Source organism: Suricata suricatta, chromosome 2, assembly GCF_006229205.1.
Source record: "Suricata suricatta isolate VVHF042 chromosome 2, meerkat_22Aug2017_6uvM2_HiC, whole genome shotgun sequence".
NCBI classification, from domain to species: domain Eukaryota; kingdom Metazoa; phylum Chordata; class Mammalia; order Carnivora; family Herpestidae; genus Suricata; species Suricata suricatta.
The window spans coordinates 46,609,919-46,625,500 of NC_043701.1; the positions used below are offsets into that span (position 1 = coordinate 46,609,919).

Consider the following 15,582-nt stretch of genomic DNA (forward strand, 5'->3'; position numbering starts at 1 on the left):
GGCTTTGATTTTTTGGACACATCCAGTTCTATTTCAGTCATTTGGATGGCAAAGAAAGAAATGATAAGGTAGATTTCAACTTTTGGTGTTCTGTGGAGGAAAGGAAGACTTTGCTGATAGCTGGATGGGCTCTGTCTACTGTAGAACTACTGTCAAGCTCTCCATAATGATTGCGGACTACTGATTAATGCGTCTTGAGTACAGTGTTGCTTCATCAATCATTAAATAAGCTTTCTTGCCAGTGTAGGTGCAAGAAGAAAAGATGTATGGACTTGTTATACAGTGTATATGTACTATGTAGTGAGCTTTGGACTTCTAAGGCAAGTCAATTCAGTTTTCAGGGATGTAAGTAGCCAAGGAACCTGGCTGGTTGCAACTGAAACTCATGAAACACACAAACCTGAAAGCACTGGTGTACTATTAAGAAGAGACTAGGAAAGTCTGTTTACAAATCACAATCAAATTTAGACCACAGAATTCTGATTGGCTTCACCCACCTTTATCAATGCCATTCATTTTCCTTCTTGCTCTCAGCTATTTCCTACATCCCTGGACTACGGTCACTCACATGTTTCTTGCAGTCCAGTGCAAAGGAGTCCCCTCCAAAGGTCAAAGGCCCATGTAAACCAAACAAAAAGGGAGCAGAAAGGAGAAGCCAGTGTTCAAACCATTGCTTCTTATTTAAAAATTGTTTTAATGCTTATTTTTGAGAGAGAAAGAGAAAGAGAGAGAAGGGCAGGGGCGGGGCGGGTGGATAGAGAGAGAGACACACACACAGCATCTGAAGCAGGCTCCAGGCTCTGAGCTGTCTGCACAGATTCCGATGCGGACCTTGGACTCAAACCCACAGATCACTAGATCATGACCTGAGCCGAAGTTGGATGCCGAACCAACTGAGCCACCCAGGCACAGGCACCCTGCTCCTTTTTTTTGTTTTTAAGTGCAGTTCCAGATCTGCCCATCCTCCTTTCTATCAGGCACATGACAGTGCTCATTCTCTCTCATGGGTCCATACTAATCTCTGCCTCTTAATGTTGACCTGGCCTTCCTGACCAACACTTCCTGACCAACATGTAACTAAATAAAATGTGAGACGACATTTTTGTCATGCAACTTGAAACAGCCTGGGCCCATTTCCAGCATGGAGCCCTGATTTAACGTTTTGAGCCCCGTTCCTGATACGTGATTCCATGAATCTCGCCATCATAATACTTTTCCACTTGCCACCTTTGAAATCCCCTTCCCTTCAGTCTCCAAACCCCATTTTACCATCAGAGAAGATACATGAGGGGAGGAAGCAAGCTTAAGAGGCAGCCTCGCCTAACCCAAGAAACACATCACACACAGTTAGCTATTGCAGATCTAAACCTCATAATCAAACCAGGAATGGAATCCAGTTCTCAGGAACGAAATCACTCACCTCCATTACACTTAATTTCCCATTCACAAAGCCACAGCTGAGTATGAATGAAGACGGAAGTCTTCTTCCCAACCGTTCCTTGGTTTCATCTCTCCCTCCACTCAGGGTGCTGTAAATTCGCAAGTCCTCACCTCGCTTCAATTCAAATGGTACTTTTTACCTCTTGTACCTGACGCGATCTCAGACCTGCCTTGCTTTTCTGTATGTAAAGAAGCAATAAGGGAAGACAGGCTGGGGAAGGAAGAAGGCTGAGTGGTGCGCGGACAAATGGCCCAGTTAGAGTCTGAAGCTGGTTATCTGCCCAGAAGCTTCTCCCAGACAAGCCTTTACTGCCATTCTCATTGTAGCCACAGCCAGAACTTACTTCTTGTGATCTCACTGCACACTGGGTGCCTTAAAACAGATCTCCACCCTTCACAACCCACGTGGTAGGTATGGTTACCTCATTTTACACAGGAGACCGAAACTAGGGCCCAGTGAGGTTAAGTGGCTTGCCAAAGTCACACAACTAGCAAGTGGAAGCGTGATTTGAACACAGGCCTTTTGACCCCAAAGGCCATGCTCTTTTCAGGAAATTCTATACTACTTCTCTGATCAATAGATGCTTGACCCCTGATGCTATGGATGTATCCACCAGGGCAGGGATGAGAGGGCAAGAGGAAGAATGCCAAGTTCAGCACTCACTGTGGTTAAGCTTAGGCATGGACAGGCGACATTTGTCTGCTCCGTACCTACATAAAGAAGGAACACATCGGGGCCTCTTCTGTTGGGCTATCAAAGACTTGCCCGGCCTCCCCCTTTACCAGCTAACATACGATGCATGGTCCCAGGGACTGCTGTGGAGAGCAAAGCTGCCATTCAGACTGTGCCCCCAAAAGAATGTAAAACATAGACAATGTCACCAAGATTCTCCACTGACAAGCACAGACATGAGGCTCCTGACGGTCATGACGGTGGTGGAAATTTTGCTGGCGATGATGAGGTAGACCTAGTGTGAAGTGAACTCAAAGGGCCAGAGCTTGTCTGGCCCTCAGTTTGTACACTGATAAAAATGACACACACATAAACAAATAAAACCAGGAAAAACTGAATAAGGGCAGTGGACTGCAACAATGACCATACTGAGACTGTGATATTTACTAGTTTTGTAAGGTATCACCATTGGGGGAAACTAGGTACAGGTACACGGATCACTTGTGCTACTTCTTACAAATGCACACAAGTCTACAATTATCTTAATAAAAATGCCAATTACAAAACAACAATCAAAACAAAAACTTCCAACGACACAATCTCCAGACAGTGGAACTGATGATTCTTTGATTCTTACCCTTTCAGGCCACCCTGGGGATGAAGTGAGACAATATTCCCCTGACCCAAGAGCTGAGCTGGGCTCACGCTCCTTGCCCTGCCCCATCGTCAGCTGTAAGCAGGATACTTCTGATTATGGGTGAACAACTCCGGGCCAAGTCAACATAGATTGTAATGCTCTAAAAAAAGAAATCATGCCCTCGTTATTCCTGAAGAGTCTCAAGTACACATTTGCCACTCATCAAACTTTGCACAATGACTAATAACCTTACCAGTCGTTTCGTTTCAGCCCTGGATAATTTTTCCCTCCAGATAGGCATCGTTGTGGTCCTTCTCCCTATGCACAATGAAGCCTGGTCCATAAATACTTTACAATAAGGCCACGACCCTGGAATTTGGTGGAAGAATGGGGATATTGTTTGGGAAAAATCCTCTTTCTAAGAAGCACAAAAGTGTTGCCTTTCATGTTCTCTGAAGTTTTAAAATGTAGCCTTCAATCTCAACTAAAAACTTGAGTTTGTGTTAAAATAACTTAAACTGGGTGGCTCCGTTGGTTAAGCATCTCGACTCTTGATTTTGGCTCAGGTCATGATCTCACAGTTCGAGATCAAGCCCTACTCCCCTCCATCGGGCCCTGGGCTGACAGCACAGAACCTGCTTGGGATTCTCTCCCCGCCCCTCCCCTCCCCTACTCATTCTGTCTCTCTCTCAAAATAAATAAGTAAACATTAAAAAAAATTTTTTTAAATAAAATTACTGAAACTTATCAAGGAGAATAAATTCATTACAAAGTGCTGTTCTGTATTATTATGAGTGAATGAAACATAAATGTCTCCTGCATTTTTAGTACCATTTGATGCATTTGGGAAACTTGCAGGATCTTTTAGAAAGATGAACTGGACCAGTAAATTCTCCCTTGCTATTCTGCCACTCTTTCTGACAGACTCACCTACATACTTCTCTGTCTTTGAGGAATCCTTGCAGGTAGCACCTGAAAACTAAGACTTTCACAAGAGGAATCATCATGCCAAAAAGTGAAAACAAAAAGCAATCTTCAAAGTGTAGAAAGACCTGTTTCTCCTCACTCCTCTCCATTCATTTAAGGCACTAATGCATCTTGAATTCAAATGTACTTTTCTCTGAAAGGCTATGCCAAATACCTTTTAGCAAAACTTTTACAGACCATGGACACAGACACAGACACAGAACTTTCCAGCTGGAAGGGACTTCAGAGACCATCTCAGATTGGTTCCACACATGGGGGAGGGGCTTACAGCCCACCTTTTTGCTCCTTCATTTTCAAATGAAGCCCAGATGCTTTAAGTGATTTGCTCAAGGTCATCAGGATTGGCACTCAGGCCTCTTGACCTCCAGCACACCATGCTGTTTCTTCTAAAAATTACCTCTACCTTCCCTGCTCCTTTTGTCACCACCCAAAACAGGAGAGAGGGAAGAAGATCCTTAAAAAGGCATGATCAATTATATCCAAAACATGCATTAAACAAATAAACATAAACATCTTTCTGGTATGTGCCCCACACCTCATTATGCATCTCACTGTATGACAATCATAGCGAAATGAGCAAAGAGAAGTTTTGGAGTAGTCAGAAGTCAGGACTGCTCTCATGGGGCCAGGTCTCAAGAAACTATGTTAATGACGCTGGATGGTCTCAGAAAGTTCTCAGCCTGAGCAGGGCATCACAGCACTAAATATATTTTATGAAACACACAGAAATGTGGTGGTAATTTTCAAAATATAAGTCTTTCTCTCTCTCTCTGGGTACACAGATCCTTAAAGCATTCAGACCACCACGGTTTGCCCTTCTTTCCATTTACTTAGAGTTAATTCCTGACTCTCAACATTAACCGGCTGGTGCCAGACAAATCAACCAGGAAGTTTTCATCATCTCTCCCACAACCCCAGCATATCACCTTAAAATTAATTCAAGAACACAGAAGTCCCAGCGATAGCGCTGGATTAGGTTGTCACATAAAACAACAGAAAGTTAAAATCCTCAGGCAAGTGCACTGTCGCTGTTCACAAGAGGGGAAATAATGGGCAAAAGGCGGCAGCTACCTCGGAGGCGCGGCACCTACTCCTGTAAAAGCCTACAGTCTATTCTTAATAATAAATGCAATAGCACACCACACGGAGCCGTCTTCCAGGCATTTGCAATTCACCAGTTACACTCAGAAAGCACCCCCTCCCCACCCCGTCACTTCACTTCAACCTTTTCTGAAAAGACAACCGTTTTGAGCCATTTAAGAAACAGAGAGGGAGAGAGACAGAGAGCGATAGAGAATCCTGGTGGAAAATAATACACAGCTGTGATAATATCATGTTTTTTAAAAATACCAAAATATAGTTTTACTTTTAATAATAAAAGATAAAAAAGGGGCGTCTGTGAATAATTAGAGATTGCAGTCTGAAGCCAGTTACAGTCACTGCAATTGATAATAAACTGAAAACCCCTTGAGAGCAGGTAAATGCTTTGCATCCCTGACCCCCTTGCTCTCACATTACTTAACTACCCTGCGGTTCTTGCATTACATCACCATTGAAGCGATTGGTCCCTGCATTTTAACTCTCTCCCTGTCTCCTCCGATTAGGAGCGACACCGCAGCAAAGAAACTTCGCCCGAGTTTGCGCTTTCTCGCTTCGCTTTTTATTTGTGGCCTCTTTGCTCCTGTCGCTCTAGCTTGCTCCGCTTTTTTTTTTTCCTTGCCAAAACCCGGCCTCGGTTCAACTCATTCAGGTCGCTGTGCTAGAACAAAAACTCTTATCAAAGTGAAAAGAAATGCCTCTTCGGGACAAGAAGAGGAGCGGAGGGGCCAGGGAAAGAGGAGAAGGAAGAAGAGAAACAAAGACGGGCAGAAAGGGGAGAAGGGGAAGAAAAAGAAGAGAAGGAGGGGGACGAAGATTGGAGGAAAGAAAGCGGCAAGGGCAAAAAAAAATTCTATAAAATCGGGAAAAAAGAAAATAAAATTAAAAACAAACCTCATGGACATCACTGAGGCTGAATTCCCTCCTGAGGTGCAGAACATGAGAGCTCTGGAATGAGTGTGTGTAGAATTTGAGCCAAAGCTTAACTAGCCTGAGTGAGTCATATCCTTCCCACTTGATTCCAGGCCAAGCGATGATGTAATGCGCTGGCCCTTCTCTTGCGCCTAGCTCTGGCTCTCTCCCTCCAGCTCGCTCACTTGCTCGCTCTTTCTCCTGGGCTCGCCCTCCTCCCCCTTCTCCTTTTTAGCTCAGTGCTGGTGAAGTCACCATTTAAATCTGGCAGAACTGAAGCAAAAACTTCAATGTAACCAAAACAGCCCCAGGCCGAGTTCCAGACTCAGGGAGCCTTCTTGGTGCAATTGCCCTTAGAAACGAGTAAACAGAGGGGGAAACAGTGCCGCCTGGGGATGGCCCAACAGCTGCCTTGGACTCAGAGAGGGGCTGGGGTTCTGTAGTTAGGGGTCCACTGGTTCCGATTTAAACACAATATGCTGGTTAAAAAAAAAGTCCCTGTGTTCAGAAACAAGCAGAGGTGGGGGAACCGTCAGATTGGGGGGACAGGACTTGAACAACCAAGACAAGTCCCCAGCCCAGGCTTTCCTTCAGAACCAGGTGACACGGTTTCCATTGCTCAAGGCTTCCCCCCGCCCCCCCCCCCCCCCGGAGCTGGATGGGGTTTTCTGTTGCCGGATGCCAACCACCAGCCCTCCAGAGATTTCTCGCATCTGACCTCCCTGTCAGCAAGGGCAAACCCACTTCGGGCCAAACATGCGCCTGCGTCTGAAGCCATCAAGAAGGGGGAAATCGCAGTGGCTTCTCCGCCCCGGGCCCGTGTTGAACGGAAGGGAAAAGGCCCCCAGTCGCAAAACACAAAGCTTGTCTTTCTGAGATGAGCACTCCGCTCTCAGGTGAGCCGGCCAAAGAAGAGGGGTTTAGAACAGGTCCATCCTCAAAATGGAAGACGAGTTCTCCCTTCCTCTACCTGCTGGGGGTGGGGTGGGGGGTACCGGGGCAGGTGGGGCTGTCTGTGAGTTTAAAAGGATACAGGGAGAAAAAACAGTATGTGTGTCTCTCCTTTAATTACAGAGTGAGGATAAACCAGCCTGGGGTGGTGGCGGTGGGGAGTGGTGGGGGGGAGTCAAACATCACCCTTGGCTAACATCAGAGAAGCACTTTTACCAGCAGATTCTATCCCTCGCTTCACGCTTCTGCTCAGGACTTTACCTGGAACAGTCCAGACACTTGCTGCTTTGTTAGTATGACTTTTTAACCCTTCCTTCTCTCCCTTCAATCTCCCCTCACCCGTCAATGCCTCCTTAAAAAAGGAAAAAAAAATAATTTTTAAAAAATGGGAAGTTCACTAGAATTTTTTTTTTAAAATACCACAAAAGCAGAAGAAAGGCGTGTGGGTGCAAGGTTTGTCTATTGGTTTTCGGGTTTTGTTTTGTTTTGGTTTTTTTCCCCCAAATAATCACAGCTTTTGCCAGAGTCTATTGCCTCTCATCGGTTTTGTGACTCGTGCTCAAACATTCGTCTCTTCGCCTCCTGTTGCCAAGCGGAGAGACCCCAACTCCTGAACTTTGCATTCAGAGAAATCTCTTAGTGTATTCAAGATCCCTGCTGCTGGGGACAGGGCTGCTAATCTGCGTCCCTTGGAATTTAAATCACAGCTTCGGGGAATATTGCTGCATTCTGGGCAAAGAGTTAAAAAGCAAGGTTTGCTCAGCCGTCTGCCTGACCCTGGGGGCTGGGGTGGGGAAGAGCTTTCTCTAGCCGTCTGCCTGGAGCATGACATCCCCAATTGATGCTGATGCCACAGTTGCTGCAGTGACACCTTTATCAAGGCAGGCAGCTCTGAATTAAAGGTGATCAACCGTAATTACAGCTGGCGCCACTGAGGCCTGTGGCCTGACAGCAGCAAATGTGGTTGTTATAAAGTTTGGTCCACCATGTCAGTGGCCTGTATAACTCATTTACGTCTGACTCACCAAGCAGCTATTGATTTTTCTTCTGATGCAGGGAATAAATAAAACAAACTCTTCAATCACTCCTACGAGCCTTTCCACTTCGAGGTAGGTTGACAAGATTTTATATAAACTACCGTCTCCCTTTCATAAGAGCCATTGACCATGATGGTTAATATAAAGCTAAGGACTTTGCTTTTGCCTTCTCCCTACAACACTCCCCCCATCCTCACCTTAGCTTTCATATTTAAATGTTTTCTTCACTTTATTATTTTAGGCATATCAAAATGGATATATGATAGTTTTCCAAACGGCCATCTTCCTGTAACCTCAATGGGAAAATGCTGTCTTTTTTTTTAACTGTCTTATTTATTTTAGAGAAAGAGACAGCAGAATCTGTTTCTATTTATTTTAGAGAGAGGGAGACACAGAACCCGAAGCAGGCTCCAGGCCCTAAGCTAGCTGTCAGCACAGAGCCCGATGTGGGGCTCGAACCCACAAACCATGAGATCATGACCAGAGCTGATGCCAGACACTTAACCAACTGAGCCACCTAGGCACCATGAAAATGCTCTGTCTTAGGATCTTTCTTATACTACATCATGGGGGCAGGATTCAGTTGATAGAAAGAGGCCCCCTGCCTTTTTTTTTTCCCAATGAAGTAGGTAAAGGGGACCCTGTGCTATACATAAAGATGATACAAAGGGAGCTTTCCTGTGTAAGTGACACCGGAGATGACAGTTTTGGCCAAAGCCAGGCACAGACATGAAACACAAAGGAGGAAGGGGCCTAGAGGTTCCAAGATGGTGAGCGTGCCTCCGATCGGTGAGGGGTATGACCAGTGGGTTCAGACCTTCTCTTAACCTAGCCAGACCCTGAGAGTCCCGCACCTGACGATGATGCTTCTGAAACGGTAATGTGCCAGGACACACGGACATTCCAACACAACTTGTCTGGAGTGCAGGCCCGAGTAGCAAACAATTTCAGAGTTCAAAGGGGTCTGAGTATTTACATTTGCACTTGCCCATCCAAACACAAGTACCCGTCCCTGCCATTCCAAATCAGGCATGTTCCCTGGCTGCTGGGTTTCTCCCCACTTGAAAAGAAACCCTCCTTTCCCATTTTCCTTCCTGTGAGCAGCTAATGATAGAGAATATCCTGTTCCCAAAAGGAAATTCCCCCCAACTCCAGAGCTTCCTTTTTCACCCATCTGGCCCTCTCATTGCCTCTCCCTCCCACCCCTCCCCCCATCCTAGCCACTCTTCTGAAGAAGGAGGACTTTGCAGATAGGACTTGTGAGATGCTGTAATTCCAGCGGGAGCCTTCTTAAAAGTAGCTCCCGGCCAGCAGGCTAGGCCTTCAGATTAGCTGGCTTGCTCAGGAATGCTTGCAACACCCTCCTTTCCGAACGTGTCATCCTTGGGGAGAGGGTGGTGGGCACCGCGCAGCTGTTCTGTGTAACTCACTCCTATACTCCCAGCTCCTGATGAAATGTTCGGCTCCGAAGAAGTAGAAGCCTCTGAGATTTGAGCTCAGGGTTCAGAATGCATTTGGACCACCTCCAAAACAATCCACTAGGAAAGGCACAACGTGGATGGCAGGACTGAAGGGCGCAAGGCCGACTAAAGTAAACCCTGTGCCTACGTGAATTTCTGGGCTCAAACCCCTGAAAACACACAGCAAATATAAGAAACGATAGAGATCCTTCTTAGAAAGAGCTTTTTTTTTTTTTTTGTCTCTTATAGGATTGAATTTATTCTCCTTAAGGAAAGGCATATCATCTTCTTTCAGACGTTGTTTTTAAAATTTGACCCATGATTCCTTCAGTCCCAGTGGAGTTTGAGGGGCCAGATAATTTCAGAGTTAAATAAGCTGTAATGACTATCATATGTACCCAGCCATAAACCTAGTATTAAAAATTATTCAGAAAAAAGTGGCATCTCTTCCTTTTTTAATTTACAATAACCATCCAGGTGGTTTTCTAAGGCCTCCTTGGCAAATTGCTTCCAGCAAACCTTCCGGTCACAGACCACTGCACACCCACGTGGTGTCATTCAGCATTCCCTTCAACTTGGGTGTCCCATGTTTTCACAGTGGACAGAGGCTGAGGGGCTGTCTGGGTGAACCTGTGCCTCATGCGTCCTAACTGTGTGCTGGCGAGATCAGCTGGCCTAGATGGCCGAGCCTACGAAACCCACCTCCTAGCGCTCCCAGGGAGAAAGAGAGGCTGGCCAGCCCTTGGTTACTTTTGTCTTGTACCCACTGCAACCCCTACAACCCAGGCCAGCACCAAGTCCCCTCGGGCAACTTGCTGGCCTTTGCTGTGGCCAAACCTACTTGTAAAGTTCTGAAGTGGCAATGTTAAATGTGACTCAGACAAAGGAATGCATTTCTAATGGTGGAGGCATCAGGAACTTCAGGGTAGGTATTGAGAGATGATGAGAGCCCTTTGATCAGCCCTAAAATATTATCATCGATGCTGCATGTACCCCTAACTTCTCCATCTTTAAAATGTATAGGTCATTAAAAAAAACAAAAGTAGGTGTCATTTTATCATTCAAACTTATTGCAGTATCTGAAAAGGCCATTGATACCCAATGAATATTTGCTGAACAAATATGAATGATGAGTGAATGAATCCACTCTTCAGCTCAGGCATTACTTTCTTCATGAACACCTTGTCAGGCTACCACACTGGGGTAGGACTGTCCATTTCTCTAGCTTCCCAGACATCCTGGACCATATTCTATTCCAGAAATTAGCCAGTTATGCAAAGTACCTATTTCTATGCCTGTCTCTCATGAGACACTAGCTTCTTCAGGGCAGGAACTGGACTTATCCATCCCAGCATCCTGAGCACCTAGCAAGTATCTGACTCGCACAAAGTAGGTCCTCAAGAAATGTGACTGAGCCTGGAGTGTGTTGGCAAAATAGGCTGCTCTGTCTTCTCTGGATATTTTCCCTCCCCAAAGTCCTCTTTCCCTTCTGCATCCTTACATTTTTTTTTCCTGTGGCTTCCTGGAGATCTGGAAACTAGAAAACCTAGAATAGTAAGAAAATCCTAGGAAATTTCCTGGTTGCCTTTCTCTATCCACGCACCATGCCAGTCCTTCTTTAAGGGCCTTAGATTCTTTCTGCTTCCTTTTTCCTGGACCCACATGCCAGAATGGGCACCCTGAGGTTTTCATCAGAGCAGCTGACACCATGACATTTTTCTCCAGTTTCCTACATGAAGCATCCATGTGAATTGAAACTTGAAGGAAGGGGAATGAATATTCTGCTGCAGGTTGGGGCTCTGAGGTGCCCTCAGAGAAGGGAAACTGCCACCAGGACTCACTGTCTCCAAAGCAGTGGTGCTGTCGGTTCTAACCAGCAGTCCCTACAACTCAGGGTTGGAACTGCAGGAAGGACATACCAAAGAGTGGTGGAGGACAGGAGGCTCAAAAATGTGTAGGTAAAGGTATAGACAGGATCAGAGCCTACCGGTGTTGCCAGACTGTGATGAATTCATGTTGGGTGTTGAGTGAAGCTGCAACATGGCAGAGCAGCCGAACGGGACTGGCGAAGGAGCAGTCCTGCTCGGGAGAGGTGGACCAGCAAAGGAAGTGACAGAAAGAGGCCTCTAATCACCTTGGTTCAGAGAGGTAATCTACCAAATCCCCCAGTCCCTTTGGCAAAGCGTGGCCACTGGGCCGGTCTAGGGTGAAGCAGGTGCACATTGTTCAGAATTTAAGGAGGTGCTTGCTCTTGGGGCTGTGCAAGAGCAGGTCAGCAATTACAGCCTGTGCTCAGAAGTTGAGGTGTAGGATCCCCACATGCCTCTCTTCATCTGGGCCCCCGGGGGTGAGATTTACTACTCTCCTTCATGAGCATCAGGACTAGTACTATGATAGGGGAGGAAACTTTAGGTCTACATGGCCAGCTGTGGGGAAGGGAGGTGCTGCCTGCAATGGACTGGGCTTTTCCTTGGAAGTGTCACCTGTCGCCAGTCTTTCCTTTTCAATGTCACGTCCCTCAGCTTGCTGTTCTATTCTTCCCCCCCTCTATTTGTTTTCTGTATAAAACATGAAGATTACAGTTTTCTACATCCGTTCTGTTAGAATTTATATAAATTGATTAATTTTCTTAGTTCTGTAGTATCCTACATATCTTACAGACACATGTATGTATGCATGTGAATATGTGACTATACACACAACATGTATACACGTGTCTATACATACATACATGCATGGATACATACATAGAAACTCATATATATGTAAATATATGCATACATATTATTCATGATGAGCCAACATTTATTGAGCACATATTCTGTGCTGTCCATTATGTTACATGCCCTACAGACATGAATTATTTTCATTCTCTCCATACCCACTTGCACTCTGAAGTAGGCACTCCCGTTATCCCCATATCATGAAGAAACTGACTCGGGAGTTAGTAGCCTGTCTACATACCACAGTGGAGCAGAGAACTAAACTAACAGTTGCCTGATGCCCAAGTCAGAGATGTGACCATACCCCTCGGTGCGCTAACACCTTCCACGACCCAGGGGGTCCTGGGGAGCTGGCTAATCCATGCGGGCAGAAGGAAGCAGTGTGCTGGGGCCTGGTGAGCTGGATGGGAAATGGGGTCTTTTCAACTTCAGGATTCTGATCAGAGAGATTTACCAAAAGGAGGAGGCCTGGAGTAGAGGCAGAGAATGAAGTCATTTTATGGCATAATGTCAAAAGGTTTAGAAATTCAGGTGGTCACCTGCCTCTCACCGATCACTTGCCTCTAGCACCTCCCTGAAATCTCTTTGGGGGCCACGGTCTGCACTCACGCTGCAAGGTGAAGACCTGTAGGTCTCCCAGCGACAGCATGCCGCTGGCGGCCGGCCTCCTTGATTCTTGGTGGGTCTCCTCATTTCACGGGAGGAAACCATGTGCCTGGGAAAGCCTGAGCACCTTTTGCCGCATATTCAGGTCTGGAGAAGCAGTCCGTGGGGACTTTCACACTCAGTGAACACTGTGATTCTTTTGCATATTATAAATTCAAAGTATTGGGGTGTCTTCATGCTGAATATCTGCCCCCCGAAATACTCTGCAGTTGCACAAAAGGGCTTTCTGAAAAAAACTACTTACTCACTGCGAAAATCCGCTCTACTGGTGTTTTTCATTATTAGACATCTTTAAATAAGTTTAAAAAAACCCTACAAAAGTAAGAATAAATTTGAAGAGGGTTTGTGCATATTAAAAATAAAAAGGAAGGCTTAAAGTCAGAAATTGTATTTGTGGTTTCGTTTCTCTTCCCAATGACCCCTGCTACGGGGCTCTGTGTATATTTAGTAACTGACCTCTCGGTTGGTCTCCTGAGCAGAGAGCCCCCCTCCCCCAGATTTATTCAGAGGGTTTGCAAGGAGAGCAAGCCCTCCACCACTGGTGCCCGGAGGGGATGAGAGAAATTTTTTTTGAACCCCAAACATGCGAAGTTCTTGGGCCTTCCAAATGAAATTATCTATGTTTTTATTAACAGAGCCCCTGAGTTACCAAGTTGGTTTTGATAAGAGGGAGTCAATGAAAGAGAAGACTGCTGACATTACACTTTGGTTTCAAAGACCATGTCCAGGTTCTCCGGCCCCTCCCAGGCTCAGGCACGACTGCGGCATCTGTCCTGACACCACACTCTCCAGGAGAAAAGTGCAGTCAGTCCTGCCTCAGGCTGAAATGTAGTTTTAAACTTTAAGAGAGGGATCACGGGACACTTTCATATGCACTGATGTAGGGGTCTGTCTTTCCAGAAGTATTGTACTGTCGGATTCATAAATAGCTTGGTCTCGTCCTGTTTCTGTGAGAGAAAAACTGAATATTGTGATGTCTAAAGGGTCTTTAAGTTTGGGAGTAAACGAGCCAAACCTTCTCATTCTTTATAAACTTTAGAATTCCTCTGACATTAATGGAAATGGGAAGAAAGTGAGATCGATGCACCACCTGGGTCCATCGGAGCCCCCAATTCCTTTGGATTAGCCCTCCTCCCAAACTGGAAAGCGTGCTTTTAAGCCAGTGTTGGAACATAACTTTCTTGAGCAACAAGACTCCTTGAGATTTTAATGAAAACTGTGAACTTCCCTTTTAACCACAGACCCCAAGTTTAAAATCCCAAAGAAAACAAAGCATGCTGTCTTTGTACGAAATTTCAAGCTATGCTCTCGTACAGGTAAAGAAAAACAGGCGCATGCAGCTGAATCTCGATGCTCTGCAAGGCTGACCTCAGTCCTGGTACTACACTCTGCTGACCTAGGTCTTTTTGTAGCACGCTGGTTCTCAGATTTGCTGGACCCAAGAATCTCCAGAGAACAGATTAAAATGCAGATTCCCAGGAACCACCTCAAAGATAGGACCCCAAGTGTATGTATGTATTTTAAAGCGTGATCCACAGACCACGCTTCATGAAAAGACTGAATTCTACCTGGTCATCTGGTGGCCACAGAAATTTTACAAATGAATGAACGAATAAGTAAAAGAAAACACATATAAATATGTGTATATTTTCCCTATAATTCAGGCTATAAAGGAAATGGGATCTTCTTGCACGTCTTATTTTTTAAGGTAAAAAGTAATCTACTCTCAAATGATCAGGCCTATAAAAATCAGCTACAGTGCCTTTTCCAAAACAGGGTGCCTACGATGGATGGAAATAAAACACATATTCACAGCAACATAGCACCGTTTAAATGGTCTATGGAATTATGGGCCCAGAAGCCCTGATAAGATTAGAGTTTCCTGACCCATGGCTGGTTTAGCAAGGCATTTCTCTCCTATGTTTACTATCAATGCTTCCAGATGTTTACTTTGCCATATTCCCAGTCTCCTACTGCGACAATCACAGGGAGGGTGCTTTGGGGAAGGGAAAAAAATATCAGTGGTAGCTGAAGAGTGCGTTGCATGGCACTAGCCCACCACACCTTTGGCATAACTTGGTTATCTTCTAGAACTTTAGTTGAACATCCAACAGTCATGTCAGTTCTGTGTACTATGGAATGCTACGGAATTCTGCATGGGGAGAATTCTTCTCAGAGTCGCCTTCTCAGAGTTCTTTACCCATCCCTTTCTCCACAGGATGTGTCCAAGTTTTTCGGAAGTCTTCGACTTTTATCCTTGCAAAGTGCCATGAACACTTGAGAAGAAAAAGTGCCAGTCCCTCCGCAGACTCAAAAATTTGAATGATGGATGAAGGGGAATAAGGATCATGACCTGTGAGTCATCACAGGCTGCGTCCACTGCTAAGTGGGAATTAAGTGTCTGAATTACAATGATAGTCCTTGTATAATTTCTGTTTGACCACCTCTCTGTCATATTAATACAGTCACAGTAGCACTGAAACAAACTATTAAAACAGACACCACACATAATTCCAGGGAACAGACAAAAAGGAAAACCTTGGTAGGTGCTGCATGTCTGGGAAAATAATGCTTCAACAGGAGGTATGAAGGTTCTAGGACATAAAGGGCAGTGAACATGAAAAATAATGATAGAGATGACAAAACGAAAGGAGTCTTAAGCGTTTCTTTGGCCACTTACGACCGTTTAAGCCAGAGGACATCATGCCCCTCTCATTCTGATTCGTGGTGAAGTTTTACACCCATTGACTTGGAGAAGCTTTGTGTTGACAAAAGAGGAACACCTCCACGTTTGGAGAATAAAGAGATACTGATCATTGTTCATGATTCTCATCTTTGAATGAAACAGTCTTGGGGCGCCTGGGTGGCTCAGTTGGTTAAGTGTCCCTTTGGCTCAGGTCATGATCTCGAGGTTTGTGAGTTCGAGCCTCACCATCAGGCTCTGTGCTGACAGCTCAGAGTCTGGAGCCTGCTTCTGATTCTGTGTGTCCCTCTCTCT

General features: G+C 45.4%; 1 protein-coding gene across 2 annotated transcripts in view; it reads right to left on the reverse strand.

Annotated features, from left to right (window-relative positions):
- The window catches only part of CREB5 (cAMP responsive element binding protein 5), a 392,449-nt gene that overhangs the window by 120,236 nt on the left and 256,631 nt on the right, over positions 1–15,582 (reverse strand). Inside the window, exon 1 of one of the 2 annotated variants that reach the window (XM_029925819.1) lies at positions 5,730–5,804. The exons of the other annotated variant lie outside the window; for it this stretch is intronic. Within the exon in view, the coding sequence (XP_029781679.1) occupies positions 5,730–5,776 (47 nt within the window). The 5' untranslated portion in view covers positions 5,777–5,804. Of the gene's footprint in view, positions 1–5,729; positions 5,805–15,582 lie in introns of those variants that run through there. 2 annotated transcript variants of the gene reach the window in all.